Source organism: Microdochium trichocladiopsis (genome assembly GCF_020744255.1).
Source record: "Microdochium trichocladiopsis strain MPI-CAGE-CH-0230 chromosome Unknown B0I36scaffold_9, whole genome shotgun sequence".
NCBI lineage: Eukaryota > Fungi > Ascomycota > Sordariomycetes > Xylariales > Microdochiaceae > Microdochium > Microdochium trichocladiopsis.
This window is the reverse complement of record NW_025763552.1, coordinates 329,413-346,328: the sequence shown is the minus strand read 5'-3', so window position 1 is coordinate 346,328 and position 16,916 is coordinate 329,413. Positions and strand designations below refer to the sequence as shown.

At 56.6% G+C, this 16,916-nt stretch overlaps 6 protein-coding genes across 6 annotated transcripts; 5 read left to right on the top strand and 1 right to left on the bottom strand.

The window, feature by feature from the left end:
* Positions 1-1,873: 1,873 nt before the first annotated feature.
* B0I36DRAFT_249745 (cytochrome P450) lies at positions 1,874-3,669 on the top strand (the record flags this gene model as incomplete). Its single annotated transcript, XM_046150497.1, has 2 exons — positions 1,874-2,329; positions 2,401-3,669. 2 exons carry the CDS (start codon positions 1,874-1,876, stop codon positions 3,667-3,669), a joined length of 1,725 nt encoding a protein of 574 aa, XP_046007991.1.
* Positions 3,670-4,189: 520 nt separating this feature from the next.
* On the top strand, positions 4,190-6,800 carry B0I36DRAFT_366388 (uncharacterized protein; the record flags this gene model as incomplete). The annotated part of the gene is made up of 2 exons (XM_046159294.1): positions 4,190-4,307; positions 4,435-6,800. 2 exons carry the CDS (start codon positions 4,190-4,192, stop codon positions 6,798-6,800), a joined length of 2,484 nt encoding a protein of 827 aa, XP_046007990.1.
* A 2,501-nt stretch (positions 6,801-9,301) lies between these two features.
* Positions 9,302-10,170, top strand: B0I36DRAFT_352672 (Alpha/beta hydrolase fold-1; the record flags this gene model as incomplete). Its single annotated transcript, XM_046157136.1, has 2 exons — positions 9,302-9,718; positions 9,826-10,170. The coding sequence occupies 2 exons, from the start codon at positions 9,302-9,304 to the stop codon at positions 10,168-10,170; spliced, it is 762 nt and encodes a 253-aa protein (XP_046007989.1).
* Positions 10,171-11,052: 882 nt separating this feature from the next.
* Positions 11,053-12,183, top strand: B0I36DRAFT_387013 (Alpha/beta hydrolase fold-1). Its single transcript, XM_046161133.1, has 2 exons — positions 11,053-11,528; positions 11,610-12,183. Exons 1-2 carry the CDS (start codon positions 11,103-11,105, stop codon positions 11,952-11,954), a joined length of 771 nt encoding a protein of 256 aa, XP_046007988.1. The 5' UTR covers positions 11,053-11,102; the 3' UTR covers positions 11,955-12,183.
* A 358-nt stretch (positions 12,184-12,541) lies between these two features.
* On the bottom strand, positions 12,542-13,471 carry B0I36DRAFT_352670 (uncharacterized protein; the record flags this gene model as incomplete). Its single annotated transcript, XM_046157135.1, has 3 exons — positions 12,542-12,985; positions 13,072-13,200; positions 13,289-13,471. The coding sequence occupies 3 exons, from the start codon at positions 13,469-13,471 to the stop codon at positions 12,542-12,544; spliced, it is 756 nt and encodes a 251-aa protein (XP_046007987.1).
* Positions 13,472-15,927: 2,456 nt separating this feature from the next.
* On the top strand, positions 15,928-16,884 carry B0I36DRAFT_366384 (Alpha/Beta hydrolase protein; the record flags this gene model as incomplete). The annotated part of the gene is made up of 4 exons (XM_046159293.1): positions 15,928-16,263; positions 16,331-16,439; positions 16,514-16,596; positions 16,705-16,884. The coding sequence occupies 4 exons, from the start codon at positions 15,928-15,930 to the stop codon at positions 16,882-16,884; spliced, it is 708 nt and encodes a 235-aa protein (XP_046007986.1).
* Positions 16,885-16,916: the final 32 nt, after the last annotated feature.

The window sequence follows — 16,916 nt, the reverse complement described above, 5'->3', positions numbered from 1 at the left end:
GTTAGACAATCGTGCCCGGATTGTCTTCCATCAGTTTAATCATTGCTCTCTCGGCTGGTAGAAATTTAATGGGAATTTACGCATGCGACCAATCATAGGACTCTCTCATGCCTGATTTGCCCTTCTTGGTCACCGTTATCTTGAACATCGATGTCGATTGAATATCGAGGTTAATATGCAAATCAGGTCGCTGCTTGACGCCCTTGTTTGATCGCCAAGCCGGTTGTATGTGACCCTGTCTTTGGGTGCAGATGATACGACGTTGTCAATCAGCTGATCTGCCGCATCACTGTTCATCCGATAGGAATGCTCACCCTGGCTGCCCTGCCGTGTTGGTTCCATTTGCTGGCTGATTATGCAGGGAGAAGGACCAACCAACGTCTTGTGGGGCTAGAGCTGCCGGTTCCGTCCGTCTATACGTTGCTTATCATGTCACTCGTCACCCATGCAGGCAAGGGCCGCTTAAACTTCCGCAAACCCTAGCTCGATGACCCAAAGCGGCAACTGGACTATTTTATGGCCTTCGAGCTGCTCAACGTTCTTGCAGGTGTCAGCAGCTCGGTCTCCTCCAAGGACTTATGCACCGGGCCTGCGGAAGAGGTGCAATGACGAGCTGGCACTCTGCTGCAAGCCTCGTCCCAAGGTCATGTCCAACGAGGAACCGTAAGGAAGCGGCTTTGAGAATCATCCAAAAATAGGCTTGGAGAATGGCGAATCCCCCACCCTCCCAATGTCAGACGTGGCTATCTCGTGAGTAATAACCGCGCGGGCATGTCCCATGAACAAGCCTCGTTCGTGAGATCAAGCTCCGTATCTGGTAAACCAGAACCGGCCGTCCGGAATCGGCCGGCAAAAATCGGCCGGCAAGGCCACGATCGCATCGGGACCCTTGACTAGTCTCATCTCACGTACGCCGAGTTCCCTTTCGAGCTTTGGGCGCAATGATTTTGGGGTTGCTTCCACCTCCGATCTCCGGCAACATGCTACCCCAGGGCAAATCACATAGTCCTTTCCCAGCCGAAAAGAGTATGGCGACAATCGGCTGCATGAGCTGGTTCTCAGGCATCAGGCACCATCGTGAGCACGTTGGGCTTCTGCCCGAGAGGGCTGATTTCCCTAGCAGGGGTTCCCTTTTCGTCTCCCGGCTTATTCACATGCACACCAATCGGCCCCTAACTATACCGAGTGGGGGCTGTGCGCACAGAGAATGCCAAGGCAGAGTGCGTCTGACATGCAGTCGGTTTGCCGGGTTGACTCGATGGCGGCTGGTTTCCGCGCATGCATTGCGGAACAAGATCACACGCTGACAGGTGGAAAGTGACGAATCTAGGCCCTTATAGTCTCTGGCCAACATGTGCTCGCGTCAGCCGCATTCGATATAACTGCCCCGGCTACGGCGCCGGCGGCACGAAGCGGGGCTCACCGGCCACATTGCACGCTGTTGGCCCCCACACATCGCAGCTTGTCGTCCTGCATGGGCTTGAGTAAGGTAACATCACAGGTTGCTACAATGGTATGCTTCCGTGTGTGATAGGCGGAACAGCTTGGACGCCCTGAGGATGTGTCTGTGCTGTCGTTATTGCACTTTTCCGACCCATACGAGATATAATACTTATTTAGCATCTCGTCGTCGCATGGCTCCCCCATAGCGGACTGGCATCCACCAGTTCTTTCATCAAATTTGAGCATAATCCACAATTCATCCGCAGTCATGTCTGAGAACTCGTTCACGGCCTCGATAGCCGGTGCCGGATATCAAAGCCTGCCTTCAACAGACTGGATCCCCACCGAGACTCTCAGACCCGTCGGACTTTCGGTCCTGATGAAAGACAAACTCGCGGCAGTCTTCCTGCCCGCAACTCGGTTTCAAAATATGGCCGTGGTCAATTGGGCGATGGCCATTGCAGTTGCTCTCATTGGCATGTCCATTCTTTACCGTCAGGCTCTCCCTCAGCCCATTGCAGGGATCCCATACAACCGCGAGTCCGCAACCAGGCTCATGGGGGATATGCCCCTCATGCTGGCGATGAAGAAGAATGGCGGCATCGTGCGGAGCTTCTTCCCATGGCTCTTCACCACCCAGAAAGCTCCCGTGGTCCAGTTCTTCCGCGGCCCATTCTTTGCACCCGTCGTCGCCGTTGGTGATTATACAGCGGCTTATAACCTCCTTGTCAAGCACGGCAAAGACTTCACCAGGGGCTATACGATGAAGGCAATGTGGCGCGGTATCGCACCTGGGCATTTTGTTGGCATGGAAGCCAGCGATCCAGCCCAGAAGGCAGCAAGGGAGCTTACTAAAGATCTGATGACACCCAGCTTTCTCCATGAGGTATGTACTAGTCTGTGATATGGAAATTCTTCGCTCCAGACTGACACAATGCGCACGGTCTGTCATTCCAGGTTAATGCACCAGCGTCTTACTCCAAGATCTTGCATTTCGTTGAGTTCTGGCAGCGCAAGATGGCACGCTCGGATGGTCGTCCCTTTGACGCTGGGCTAGACTTGCATGCTCTGATCTACGACATCATCATGGCAGCAGCGACAAACATCAATCAGAGCAACAGCCATATCGGTCAAGCTGCTGCAAAGAATGCCCATGAACCTGTCACCACCCTAGTCACTGAGGAGAAGGACACAAGTATCTCGTCAGACATTGAGGTTGACGACTTACTACAGTCGCTCAACGTGCTTTCCGAGATGGCTGGGCGGTCACTGACCCAGCTTTTCCCTCGACTTTTCTACTTTTTGGAAAACCGCAAGTCAGAAGTCCGGAAGGCCTTCCGCGATCGAGACTCAATCATCTCCGGATACATTTCAGACTCTGTGCGGCGCATGCACGAGGCTGGGGGCAGCGAGCAGTTCTCTCCACTGTCGGCAGTAGACTTTATCGTGAAGCGGGAGGCCATGGCTGCCCAGCGCGACGGGCGAGCTCCCTCGTTCTTCACCGACACCATCATCCACATCGTCTTTGGGTATCTGCTCGCCGGCCACGACACGACGCACTCGGCCATCTCTTTCATGGTCAAGCACCTCGGCTCGTCTCAGGACGAGCAGCAGACCCTGCGCCAGGAACTGCGGAAGGCCTTTCCCGCCGCGCTCGAGGGCAACAGGCAGCCTTCGATGCAGGAGATCATTGACGCCCACATCCCATACCTGGATGCCACGATTGAAGAGGTCCTGCGCATGCACCCACCTGCCTTTGGAACATCGCGCCTGGCAATGAAGGACATCCAGGTCCTCGGCCACACGATACCCAAAGGCAGCCCCGTCTTTATCGCAATGACCGGTGCTACCTACACGGAGCACGGGTACCGTGCAGAGGGCGCCGCTACCGGGAGTGTCCAGCAAGGTACTGTCTCGGACTGGGGACAGAGTGCTTTCCCTGCCGGTGACTTCCACCCGGAGCGCTGGCTGACAGAGTCTGAGACGGGTGTCGTCTCGTTCAATCCCAAAGCCGGCCCCATGTTGTCGTTCAGCGCGGGCGGCAGGGCCTGCTGGGGAAAGAAACTGGCCTACATGGAACTGAAGCTGGTCGTCAGTGTGCTTGTGTGGAATTTTCAGTTCGACCGGCTGCCTGCAGAACTCGAGGACTGGAAACTCGCGGAGACGCTCACTATCAAGCCAAAGACGTGCCGGGTCATCCTGAGTGATGCGGGGGACAAACAGTAGGGTGTCACATGCCACGCCAGTGTAGGGATTTTGTTGATTGGGTCATGTTTTTTGCGCGCTGTACAGAAGCCGACACTATGATAGCGGATGAGACTAATCAAGAGCCAAGAGCCACAAGTTGTTGGAAAGATAACAAGAGGATTGTACAGTGAGGAGCGGGTGTTCCTGTCGAACGGAGAACCCACCCGCTCGGCCTCAGTGGGATACAAAGATAACAGCAGCCCTAACGCCCCCCGGGTTCCCACCCCATGCCTTAGTCTGGTTCGTGATATGGAGTGGAGCCCAAGCAAAGCGACCAGGGGTCCGCCTGGAATCAGATCGGTCTTTACGACGCGGCTGACCTGACCCGGCCCTGCCTGCCCACCGACCGCCTTTTTGGTCAGCCACTGCACAGTACAGGTCAACCCTCTGGCGCCGCCCGTACGAGCCTCGCAACAGCCCAGCGTGCGTCATTGGCTGACGAAACCACATCGCAAACCCGGACGCCCGGAGCGGGAGTGGCCGGCCGGCACACACGGACATGGATACGCAGCAGTTCGTCCTGGTCCCCGGCCCGTCGGGCGCGCTGCAGCAACACCAGCCCGGGAACCCGGCCGCGGCCGTCAACCGGCGACTTGGCGCGCTCAAGGTCAGGACAGGTACGTATGTGTTAAGGACACCGGTGGCTTACCCCGAGGCCGAGGGCAGGTCCCCTCCGCGCGATGGAGACGACAGTTGAATCCGTTGCTCCTGTGCTTATCTTCTGACGTGACGGGCGTGCCGCAGGCTGCCGACTATGCAAGGCGTCACACGTCAAGTGCGACGAGCAGCAGCCGGCCTGCGGGCGGTGCCAGCGTCGCCGGACGCCATGCGAGTATCCCCTCGACCGCCAGCAGGTTCCCCCTCGACCGCGGCGTGAAGACGATCGTGATCATCGTGATCATCATCATCATCCGCAGCCACCGCATGTGCGCAGGTCGAAACAGCAGCAGCAGCCGGTCCTCCGGCCCATCCTGCCCGCCGGCAGGGCCGGGGTACTCGGAACCACCACCACGCCACGGCGTCTCGTCGAGCCTTTCTGCACGTCCATGAAGCCCTGGGACGTGCAGTACTTTGACATGTTCCGGCACCGCGTGGCCCTGCATCTGAGGTACGGACACGCAGAGCTCTGGCGGCGGACCGTCATGCGCGAGGCCGCAAGGGACGAGTGTGTCCACAGCGCGATCTTGGCCCTCGGGGCTCTCGCGCGGGCGCAGGAGGAACTGGGCGGCGCGGCCTCGAGGATCCCGCTCATCAAGACTCGCTGGATGGGCGCGTCAGGCGCAGGTCATAGCTCGCCTGCGTCTCTCGAGTCTCGTTCCTCCTCCTCCTCGACGAGAGCAACAACGCCTGCGAACAAGACGCGGACGACGACGACGGCAAAGCTAGCAGCAAAGGCAGCAGCACCAGCTCCCACAGTAGCGTCCATGTCCAAGCACGACCACTACTACCACGCCCTGGTGCACTACACGCGGGCGATTGGCAAGTTCCGCACGCTCATCGCCAGGCTGGCCCGCGAGCCCGGTGCGGGGCGTACAATCCTCATCGCCACGGCCCTGCTCGTCTCGTTCGAGTCTTTGCAGGGCAACACGGCCGCCGCGGACCAGCTCGGGGCGCACAGCATCTCCCTGCTGCGCGAGAACATTGCCCACGGCAGCCTGAGCAGCTCCGGTAACCCTCACGGTACCGAGGCCATCGCCGAGGCCGGACCCAGCAGCAACAACAACTACAGCACAACCTACCACCGCCACGGCGGCGCCGGCGGCGGCACGAGGTCCAGCACGTCCCTGATCGCTGCCCCGCTGGACGACGAGGGCGTCGCCGATGCCGAGGCCGTGCTAGTCCGGAACACGCTCTTCGGCACCGCCTTGTCGCCGTTCTACCCCAAGGGCAGAGAGGTGCTCTTCGGCCTGCCCATCCCGCGGTCTGGTGGGCCGGAGCCGCCGAGGGCCGACGCCAGCGTCGAGGAGTTTAGCAGGCTGTGGGACCAGTGCGTCAGCTTGTCGGGGATGTGGTATCTCCGGATGCAGATGGCTGTGCTGATGGCGGAGAACTCTGGCGGTCCTGCTGGAAGCAGCAGCAGTGGCGGAGGAGGAGTGGGAAGCGGGACGGCGGAAAGCGAGCTATGGGTAAAGCACTACCAGGAGAGGTGCGAGGTGCGGCGCGTAGTCGGTGCGTGGCAGCAGGCGGTCCGGGAGCGGCTGATGCTCACCGCGCCTGTTCCCGCTGCCCCAGCGAAGACCATGTCCGAGAATCGTGTGGTTGGTGACAATGATCCGGTGCGGTCGGGAGAAAAATGTACGGCAGCGGCGACAGAGCCCGCTATCAGCGAGACGGGACACGGCAGATTGCCAGACTGGGACTCACACACCACGGCCGCACGAGAAGCCAAGAGGCGCGAGGCGCACGCCTTCTACAAAGACCTCGCCATCAGGATCCACGTCGTGTACTACTCCATCTGCACCGTCTTCGACGTCTCCGGGAAGGCCTGGGACAACTACCAGACCGCCATGGCCAACCTGCTCACTCAGGCCGAGGCGGTCGTTCTCGCGTCAGTCGAAAGCACCCGGGGCAGTCGGAAAAGCAGCAGTCCCCCGTCAGCGTCGTCCACGCCATCTCCGCCGTCGACGATACCGTTCTCGTCGTCGTCGTCGTCGTCGTCGTTACGGTCAACGCCACAAGCCTCATCGCCAGCGTCATCAGCATCATCATCATCGCCACCACTACCATCACCATCAGCTCGGCTATCCCCACTCCGCGACAGCGCGTTCGTCGGTGAACAAGGCGCGATCCCCGTCCTCGCCCAGATCGCGCAGGGCACGCAGAACTCAAAGGTTCGAGCGCGGGCCATGGAGCTCTGGGGCCAGCTCGTCCACCCCTACTCGCACTGGGACGTGCAGGCGACATACCTGGCCACCATGGCCGTGACGCAGGCCGAGGAGGCGCACCGCTGGCCCCCTGTCACGGGGGACATCCCGCTCGAGAAGCAGTACTTTTGGACTGGCGGCGACTGGAGCGAGGACTATCGCGAGTTCAAGGTGCGGCTGACGCCGAAAGTACCGGGCGGGGCGGGCGGTGGGGAGAAGATAGTCACGATGGCGGCGGTGACGTGACACGGTGCGATTGAGGCTTGGTATATTTGAGAGACGAGGCATCCGAGAGGGGTAAATGGTCCAGGCTGAGTATACATAACGTAATCCACGGGTGAGTGAGCCACACGGGTCAGTGAGCCACCCTTCAAGTACTCGTACGACAATGTATAAGACAATTCAACCACAACGCCTTAAATCAATTGAAACTATGAGGAATCCTCTTCTTCAGAGGCAGATACAACTTTCTGACACGTACGAGCATTATGGCCGGGCTCGCCGCAGACGCCACATCGTCGCGCGCGCGTTTCTGGCCTCCTCGTACGACCACTATTCTAACTCGTTTCCGCCCTTAATTGCTCCGTCGCGTCGATTTAAGCCTTCAAATCCTTAGCCTGATCAATCGTAAGGGACCCTCCTTTCTGGAGCTGTTTTCTTTTCGTACGACGACGGCGGCTAAGGCGGTCGTTTGTATCTCGAAGTTCGGCGAGGTTATAGCGCATAAGGGTCTGCTTGTGCACCATCATTGTGATTCCTTTTCTCAGCTGCCGTAGGCTCTCAATAATGGACGACGGAGAGCTATTCTAGTGTCGTACGATGCGATTTTGAATATACTCCGTCTGCGATTCGGCCTCAATTAGGTTGTTCGGTGTCTTTGAAACCCAAGGGGGTGGTAGTCCAGCAGAGGAACCTAGCGGTGTCGGCGTATGAAACTTTACATCTAGCTGCGAAATCACATAATTCGGGTCGTACGGTACTAGGCCAGTTGCTCTAAAGCCTGCCTAGATGTTTGACTTAGTTATCGCAGCGTCGTACGCCTTATAAAAGGCTGGGAGGAAGTCCTCCTTTGAGATATGGGTAATATGCGCCCGTATGAGACCCTCGATTTCTTTACCGTACGCCCGTTTCAGAGGGCTAAAGCACCCAACATCGAGAGGCTGGAGCTTATATGATAAATGGGCAGGTATATAGAGCGTTACAATGTTCTGTTCCTTACAGTAGGGCTCGAAATCGACGGAATGGTGGCTCTCGTAGCCGTCAAGGATAAGGAGGCGGTAGGTACCCTTCGTATAACTCTTCGTATGGAAATTAAAGTGTTTTACCTATTCTAGGCCTCTCTCGTTCGTTATCTAGCTATTATCTGAAAGCGCGATTACCTAGTCGGCCGGTAGAGGGCTATTCGCGGTCCAGGAGTTGAGGTAGACCTTCCCCGCGAAGATGATATATGGTGGGATTAAATAGCCGTACGACGCGATACCCTAGATTACTGTAACCCATTCTTGATTGCCTTGTTGTACGGCTCTTGGCCTCCCGCGTTGATCGGAGGTCGTAACGACAGTTTCGGCGGAGATTTTACCTATCGCGAAGCCCGTTTCGTCGAAGTTGTAGATGTCGTTATCGTGGATCCCGTATTTCGCGACTATGTTTCGTACGAGCTTAAACCACGCGCGATACGCGTCCGGATCCTTGTAGAGGACCCTCTAGTAGTCGATTCTCCGATTAAAACGCGTACGGAGCTTAGGTCGTCGTCGTACGAAGGTTGAGGCCCAGTTCGTCCCGACGCGTAGCGCGTCGCGTTCACGAACGAGTCGATCCGCCATTTCTCGAACACCACTTAGGCGCGGTGGAAATGATCTCGAATCTAGGTCGATTACGTATCGTACGACACTCTCCTCTTCGTACGAGGTCAATTTCTAGCAAGGTGGTCGGATATCGCGCTTCGAAGCTCAGCCGTGTCGTCGTCGTTGGAGGGTTACGCGGGATACGTTATAGAGTAATGCAGCCTTTCGTACGCTCAATTTTGGGTCAGATTTGAGCGCATTTAGCGCTAGAACCAAATCGCTTTCATTTGATTGTCGTGCCATAATTGTTGGTGGAGAAATAAGGAAATGAAGGTTATCTATTCAAAATGGGAGAAAAGTGGCTCACTGACCCGTGTGGCTCACTCACCCGTGGATTACGTTAACATACAGAATATATATATTCCAAGTTACGTGCGAAGCGGAACAAGCTGTGGTAAGTTGTCTTGCTCAGTTCCCATGACTTTGTATCCCGCGAAGCCTATTGGTTCAGCATATAGAGTTGGCAGTATCAAGGTCAAGGTTCCCTGACGCAATACTTCGGACGACGGGCATGCCAATGGTAAGCACCAGGAGCTTGGTTGACCAATTGTTTGCACAAATGCTGGTTAGACTTTACGCTAGACTGGCGACTTGCCCGCAAAGTGACATGACCGGATGTCAGCCCTACGGTGCTGACCTGAAAGCCAGAATTGGCTGAACCTCCACTGCAGAAAACCTAACCCGCTGCAGTCGTTATATAATGAGAGCTATGCCTTGTACAAGCCGTAGAGTGGCCGACGAGGTTGCAACAGAACATCGCCGTCCTCGACCAGAGCCCTCTCCTCCAAAGGTCCTCCCGGACCGCTAAAGCTGACGTGCATCCGCATCTCAATTCACCCATCGTCTTTACTAAACGTTCCCAATCCCGTCTGCCCAGCTCCCAGCCACCCACCAGCGTCCATCATGGCAACCGGGAAGCCCGTAGTCCTCTTCGTTCACGGAGCCTGGCACTCCCCAGGTCACTATAAGTCCCTGATTGCCTCTCTACAACAAGCCGGCTACATTGTTCTCGCACCGCAACTGGCCACAGCTGGGCCGGACGACTCAATCATCGGCAAGTCTATCTCCGACGACGTCGCGCGTTTGAGCGAGGCCGCATCATCGCATCTTGATGGCGGCCGAGAGATTGTCGTGGTAGCTCATAGCTACGGGGGCATCCCCGCGACGCAGTTCTGCGAAGGGCGTAGTGTGTCTGATCGTGCTGCGCAAGGTCTGAAAGGAGGAGTCAGGGCCGTGGTGTACATCTGCTCTTATGCACCTACGGAGAAAGGGAAGAGCTTGATGGATTATGACCCGGTCGGGGACTTCTTCGATATCGACGTGAGTCTACTCTCATGCCTACCGTTTTCTCATAGTCTCGGAGCTGTTCTTCAAATCCCTGCCTACGTTGAACTATTTACTGACACGCGCAACGTCGGCACTCGCAGGGCGAGAAGGGTCTTGCAGTACCCCACCGCCTAGCAATTGAGCGCTTCTATAAGGCTGATATCCCCGACACGCAGACGCAGGACTCGCTATACAACCATCTTGGAAACCAGAGCACGCCGTCCTTCTCCACGGGCATTACCTTTGGGGCTGCAGACATCGCGGTGCCCAAGACCTATGTGCTGTGTACGCGGGACAGCGCCATCCTGGCGAAGTGGCAACGTGTGATGGCGGAGGGCGCCAGTGCCAGGATTCTCGAGATCGATGCTGGCCATTCACCCTTTCTTGTCGAGAACCACGTCAAGAAGCTGGTTGAGGTGATTGGAGTTGCGGCTGGCCAGGAGTAGATTTTGGGTTTCTTGGAGCACTGCTGTGGGGAGTATTGATGTCATGTCGATACGGGGAGCCAGGACTATCTTACGCCTGGATGTGTATCAATACTCATGTGCGCAGTTCGCGCCGTTACCTAATGTGCACGCAGGACGTGAACCTGCAACATAATCTTTCGCTTCAATTTCACAGTGAAAGGCAAGAGACTGACCCGCTCGTTTCCACTACTAGTAGAACTCCAGCGGACATTGATGGCTATGAGCAAGGCGCAATATGACGAAACTTGACGAGGTACGGCGGGATGGTACGGGGACTAGGCATTTTGTGATCGTGGTGGTAAGGCGGACTTGTGCACATGCAAGATTCTGGGCGACAACGTTTGTCACAATCACGGCGGCGATGCGGTTCACATGGACCTGCCGACTTGCACCTCTTCCAACTTGCTTCCCGCCTCCTCCCTGGGCAATACGGCCCCCCACGGCAGGGTCGGCAAGGACATGTCCGTGCACAACCTTTTGCACTCGGCTGCAGCCATACCAGTCGGCTTGCGGGCCTCGTCGAAAATGGGCTCATTTGCCCCCGTACCGGGGAGCGTCGTGCGATGCCGGGGAATGACCACCAGAGAACAAATCAAGCCTTCTTAGTCTTTACTGCGTTCAAAACCGGGCACCCTATAATTTCTGCCCTCTGCGAGAGACACCCAATCTGACTAATATACACTGCTCCAACAAAGTTATATCCACATCACGGGTATACCCTTCTAATACCCGGGTTACCCCTGTACATACGGGAAGCTGGTCACCGCCCGAATCCCGAGGCGCCACGTCATCTAGGTAAGGGATTCGTCCCTACCCGTGTGGTCTTCCATAAGTACGTGTCGTCATCTGGTCTACTCAACAGGCGAAATCCACCAAAAGGCTACATTTAGTACCCTGCTCTCCCACGAGCCATGGCCGCCACTGCCGTCGAGAAGCCCGTCATCCTTTTCGTCCACGGGGCGTTCCATGCCCCCTGCCACTATACGCCCCTCATCAAGGGCATCCAGCGCGCCGGATACACCGTGCTTGCCCCTGCACTTCCCAGCTCCGGTCCCGATGCCTCGATCGTCGGCAAGGCCCTGGCGGACGATGTCGCGCGCATCACCGAGGTCGCGGCTCCTTACCTTGACGCCGGCAGGGAGCTTGTCGTGATGGCCCACAGCTTCGGCGGGAAGCCCGGCACGGAGTTCACCGGGGCGCAGGCCGTTCCTGAGCGGAAGAGAAGGGGCCTCACCGGTGGCGTTCGGGCCATAGTGTACCTGGCGGCCTTTGCGCCACCTGGTTCGCCTGAGCAGTCTAAGCACCATCAGGGGGAGCGAGCCTTCTTTGATCTCGACGTGAGTGATATTAGAGACGTGCCCACACCAACTCCACCATTGAACCCCGGTTTCTTTTCTGACGTATCACTCGTTCCCCAGCGAGACTCGGGAACCTTCGTTCTCCGCCCCAACGCCGCACAAATCTTCTACGGTGTGGACATGCCCGATAGCCAGACCCGACAGATATTGTACAGCCTCCTCGGGCGGCAGAGCGCCGCGTCTTTGGGCGCGCCTCACACCTTCTCCGCCGCCGAGCTGCAGGTACCCAGGACGTACGTCGTCTGCACGCGGGACGAGGCTGTCGTGCCTCAGGCGCAACGCGACATGGCGGAGGGGTGCAGTGCTAGGATCGTCGAGATTGACGCAGGGCACTCCCCGTGGTTCGTCGATGGGCATGTTGAAAAGCTAGTTGAAGTAGTTGAGGCTGCGGCTGGTCTCAAGTAGCATCTTTCGGGTCACGGGATGATTGTCGCCTGGGGGATAGACCCGCTGTATGCTCTGACCAAGTACTATCGAGGCTCCCGAAAAAGGCAGTGAACAGTGTGTAGCTGACTGGCCAGGCCGTTAAAGGACTTCCGGTCATAACAGGTGAAGAGACTGCTGCGTTAGAGCCGGGTTGAGCTGAGGGTGGCTTTGACGGGTCTCATGGCTAGCTTGCTACACGGGACACGATAAATGCAAGTCTTCTTGAGAGAACTTATTTTAAGTGTTGCGCGAAAGACCTGTTGGAATGACTTCAACGGCAAATACGTAGTTATTAAGCAAGCCCACCTATGAACAGACAGGATAAAAGCAGGAGGCTTTGGTGGTATAGAAGCTTGTTCCTTCTGCCTGCTAAGCCAAGTGAGAATGCTCGACGGAACTTTCCGCATCCACGTTTCACTGAACCAGTGACGAAACTTTCACTTCAACGGTCTTCAACGCTCGACGGAACTTCCCGCGTCCTCGTGGAAATGAACCAATGGCCAACAACCACCTTCATATCTCTTCCCTCTCATCATTGAACACGAGAGCATTACACTTGGCCCCAGTTACAGCAAGCGTGGCGGCACATAATAGACCTCATCATCGCACCCCTTGGCCCTCATAGTCAGTCCGCCGTCCTCATCCCGTCGCCGATTGGGCCTTTTTCCAATGGCCTGCGCCACGGGCCCCTTGATCCCGCCCGGCACATTGAGCGAAAGGGCGAGCTGGTCCACATGGGCAGTACTAACGTTGTTCTCCAGACTTTCCAAGGCTATCAGAAGGCCGATGACAGTCTCGCGGATGTTGGCCTCCTCGAGGCGGGTGTTCTCGGCGCACTCCGGAATGATGCCCAGGTCTCCCATCGTCTTGGTTAAGCGCTCGACCCCGGCGCGGACGGCGGCTAGGTACGTCAGCACCTCTTCCAGCCGCGTGGAGCTGCCGATCCGGCCGTGCCTGTTGGTGCAGTCATTCTCAAGGCGCACGGCGAGGCGCTGCTCGGCTTGGAGGACCTGCGTCCAGGTTGTGGAATGGTTAGTCTTCTGGGCAGGGCGAAGGGGGAGTGAGTGAGAGTGCGGTAAGAACAAGGTCAACTTACTCGTCGGACCGCACGGCAGATTTCGAGCTCGACATCGAGTGAAATCGTGCCAACGTGGACGTCAACAAGCTGGGCGGCAGCTTCAACGCTCACTGTTGTATTGAGGGTCCCGAGCTGGTTGATGAGCGCCTGTGAGGTGTATTAGATTATTTGGCCCCTATCTCGCGGACGCGTTCCACAAAGGTTTGTGCGTATCAATGTTAAAATGGTCTCGTACCGCATCACTCAAAGGCGGGGCGCCGCCTGAACTTCCGGCGTGGGGTAAATGTGCGATCTTGTTGAATTCTCTCTGGATATTGTCGAGCTCCTCGATCATGGCCTGTGGTTGGAATGTGGCGGTAGGCAGCGCGGATAAGCCAGAAGAAGAGATGGAGTGCGTCACAGAGGCACTAGTTGGCATGTTCGCAAGGGACGTACTCGACATATGGGTCGAACTGCTGATTGTCGATGACCGGGTGCCCAGCAGCGAGCTGACCACGCTTAGGACATTGATCTGCCTTGGCTCAATGGCCGCAGCAAAGGCGCTGCTGGTGATGCATACTACGATTGTAAATATGTTGCGTTTCATATCGGGAGACGGCGTGTGGTAGGCATCGATATGTTCGAATGGCGATACGAGATAGATGTTTCGGTCCTGGGACGGCTCTTAGAGCGTGGGGAAGGGGGCCTGTTTCTTGACGTAGGACGGTCCATCATGTGCGGATAGCCGTCCGCCTTGGATTCTAGCGAGGTCATCAAATGGGGAGGATCATGCCTGGTAGAAAGCTGAATGACTGTGTTGCCAAGGAAGTGTATGTCTAGATCCGGCAATGGAGGCGGAAAGACCTCCGGTGCCACGCGGATTGTGATAGGACGGCAAATCCATCTTACCCACAACGGCATAAGGTCAGGCCTTGCCATTTGCCATTGGCATGAGCTCGAGCGATGGATCCGAGACATTCTAGGGTGCCAAGCCTGAGGTTGAAGGCGAGACGCTTCTGATAAGGGGCGAGTGTGTTCCAGAGCACCAAGAAGTAATGGCCATGGATAAGTCATGGATTAAAAACCTCTGCTGGTGGAATATTGACATTTGTGCTGCCTTCAGCTCGGGACAATAATGGTCTTATCCCTATGTTTCGATCCCGCAGTACATGCTCGCCAGCATCCCAGGCCGTTCAAATTGTCTAATGCTTGAGCTTGGCCGGGCCCAAACATAATTCACCAACTTTCAAACACGTGCCAATTCTAAACGTTACTGCAGGATGCATTAAACTTTGGGCAAGAGTCTTCTCGAGGCTAGGTCCCCGGCTTCAATCACGCAATCGATCATGGATGCTGTCCCGACGATCCTCTATAGCAGGACCTGCATTTAAGGTTCCCATTGACAGGCGCAGGGCCCAGACTTCGTCGTTCTCAGATAGATTCGCCGCAGAGACATGACTAATGAAGCTGGGAAGGAGGTCCTAGCATGACACATTTAGGTCAGCTAGCGTCTGGGAACGTTCTCTCGAATCGAATCTGGCCAATTGCAGCGATTCTAATTCTGTGTTGATCGGCTAGAGTGTGCTGGTGCACTACCAGTGGGAGCAGCCAGCTAGCAAAGACAATCGAGCGTAATTAAGTCAGATATGGCTACACGAAATGTTTATTCTGATGGTTACCTCGGTATCGTTTCAGGAGCAGGATCGCCACATCAAGCCCAACTTGGGCTTCTTCCCGATCTGTGACCAAGATCCTCATGTCCTTATGCGTGAAAACGAAACTGGAATATCTAAATTCTGGTGGTAATACAATCATCAGCAATGTGGTGCTGATGTCATCAAAAACGCGACTCTACCTTATTAATTGCGTCACTCGCTTTGACGAACTCCGTCTAGTCGCATTGAGCCTGAGAGAATGTTACGCTTGTGGAAGTCTTGCCTCGGTCTACCTCCACTTGAGTTTCGGCCATGCCGCTTTACCAAGCGCGCAGATTCGGGCCGTCCAGTGCTCAGATCGTGGGCATCTGTGACATCAATCGGGACCTGAAGTCGGCAATTCCCAAGCACGATTTGAACTCTGCCGGAACATTGTGCCTCCGGTGCAAGCACACGAGAACGGCAAGTCGAGGTCCAGAGCCGGCTTGTTGGCCATTTGGAGCTGCCGGATTGATGTCAGCTTCGGAAATTCATGATGGACTCCAACATTTTTCTCAGCTAGAGAGACCACTCACGATTCACCATGCAGACAGTCGAGTCTAGCAAACATTACCACTCCAACTCCAACTCCACCGCAATTCTTGGCGTTTATGTGACCCCCAAAACACGTGCCTATCACCATCTCCAACCCCAAGTCATCCCTGCATTTCTCCATAGCGGCGGAGCAATCCCGGGGGTTTAGTTCCCCCTCCAGGTCCACGGCCCAGGCGGGAGATCCTCGGGAGCGCCATACTGCCGGCGCCATCTCGGACGTTGCAGATTGGGGTGCAGCATACTGACGTCGCAACGCGTGGCAGGATTGCGTACAGGCGGCACCAGTCACCTGCTCAATCCGGGGTACATTAAGCATAGAAACAACCATGGAGGAACAGGGGTGTGATCCCTGTCCAACGAGGGGCCTGCCGTATGAAGAAGCTTGATGAAAAACCAGGCTGGGCGAATGACGCTGCCGATGCAACGGCCGAGGCTTGGCTGTGGATAGTCTTTTATTTCAGGGGAATATAGGGATAGAGAGCGTGTTTTGGTATAAATAACCAGCAACAATCTGCTCTATAGGTGTTGAAAAAACGAGACTGGGTTCCAACCAAGGCACCAGACTTTCTAACCAGTCTGCCTCAATTCACACACCCGCCTCGTTCAGACTGTCCACCAGCACCATCTTTCGCCCGTCATCGCCAACATGCTCGCCTCCATCGCCACCACCGCGCTGCTCCTCCTCGCCGGCACCCAGGCCTCGCCCCTCGGCGACCTGGCCGAGCGCCAGGCGGCGTGCCAGTCCGTGCACGTCTTCATCGCGCGCGGGTCCACGGAGCCGTACCCGGGCCGCCAGGGCGCTCTGGCGACCGCCATCTGCAGCGGCATCTCGAGCTGCGGCTACGAGGACATTACGTACCCTGCGACCTTTGACAACTACTGCACCTCCGCGCAGGCGGGCGTGGTCAACGGCAAGGCGGCCATCACTGCGTACGCGGCGCGCTGCCCCAACGCCAAGCTCGTCCTGACGGGCTACTCGCAGGTCAGTCCTCCGCTGCTTATCTGTTTTGGAGATTGAAATGATGCTCATCTTTTTGTTTCATGTACAGGGTGCCCATGTCATTGGCGACATCCTTGGTGGCGGTGGCGGTAACCTGGGCAGCTGCACCCAGCAGACTTCTACTGGCCTGAGCCGCACCAGCTCGCCTGGTAACAAGAGTGAGTCTTCTCGCAGCCGAGAGTTGCATCCAACTTTGAAGACAAGGGACTGACAGAGGTCCAACATGATACAGTCGCTGCGGCCCTGTTCTTCGGAGACGTCCGCCACGTCGCGAGCCAGTCGTACAACACGGGCTCTGGCGCCGCTGGTGCTGGTGTAAGTGCTACTATATTATCTTTCCCGCGATCCAATTCGCTCCCTGGAAGAGCACCGGTAATTTACAAGCTTGATTGCTGACATGAAGCTTTTTGTGAATATCAACAGATGTGGCCCCGTTCTAGCAGCCAGCTCTCCTCGCTCAACACGTACTCGTCGGTCATGCGCTCGTGGTGCCTGTCCGGCGACAACGTGTGCGCTGCTGGTGGCCGCGACCCGTCCGCCCACACGAGCTACTTCAATGTCTTCACCCAGGAGGCTGCTGCTTGGGTCAAGACGAAGCTCTAGGTGGATGTGGAGGACGCTGTGGAGAACCTTGC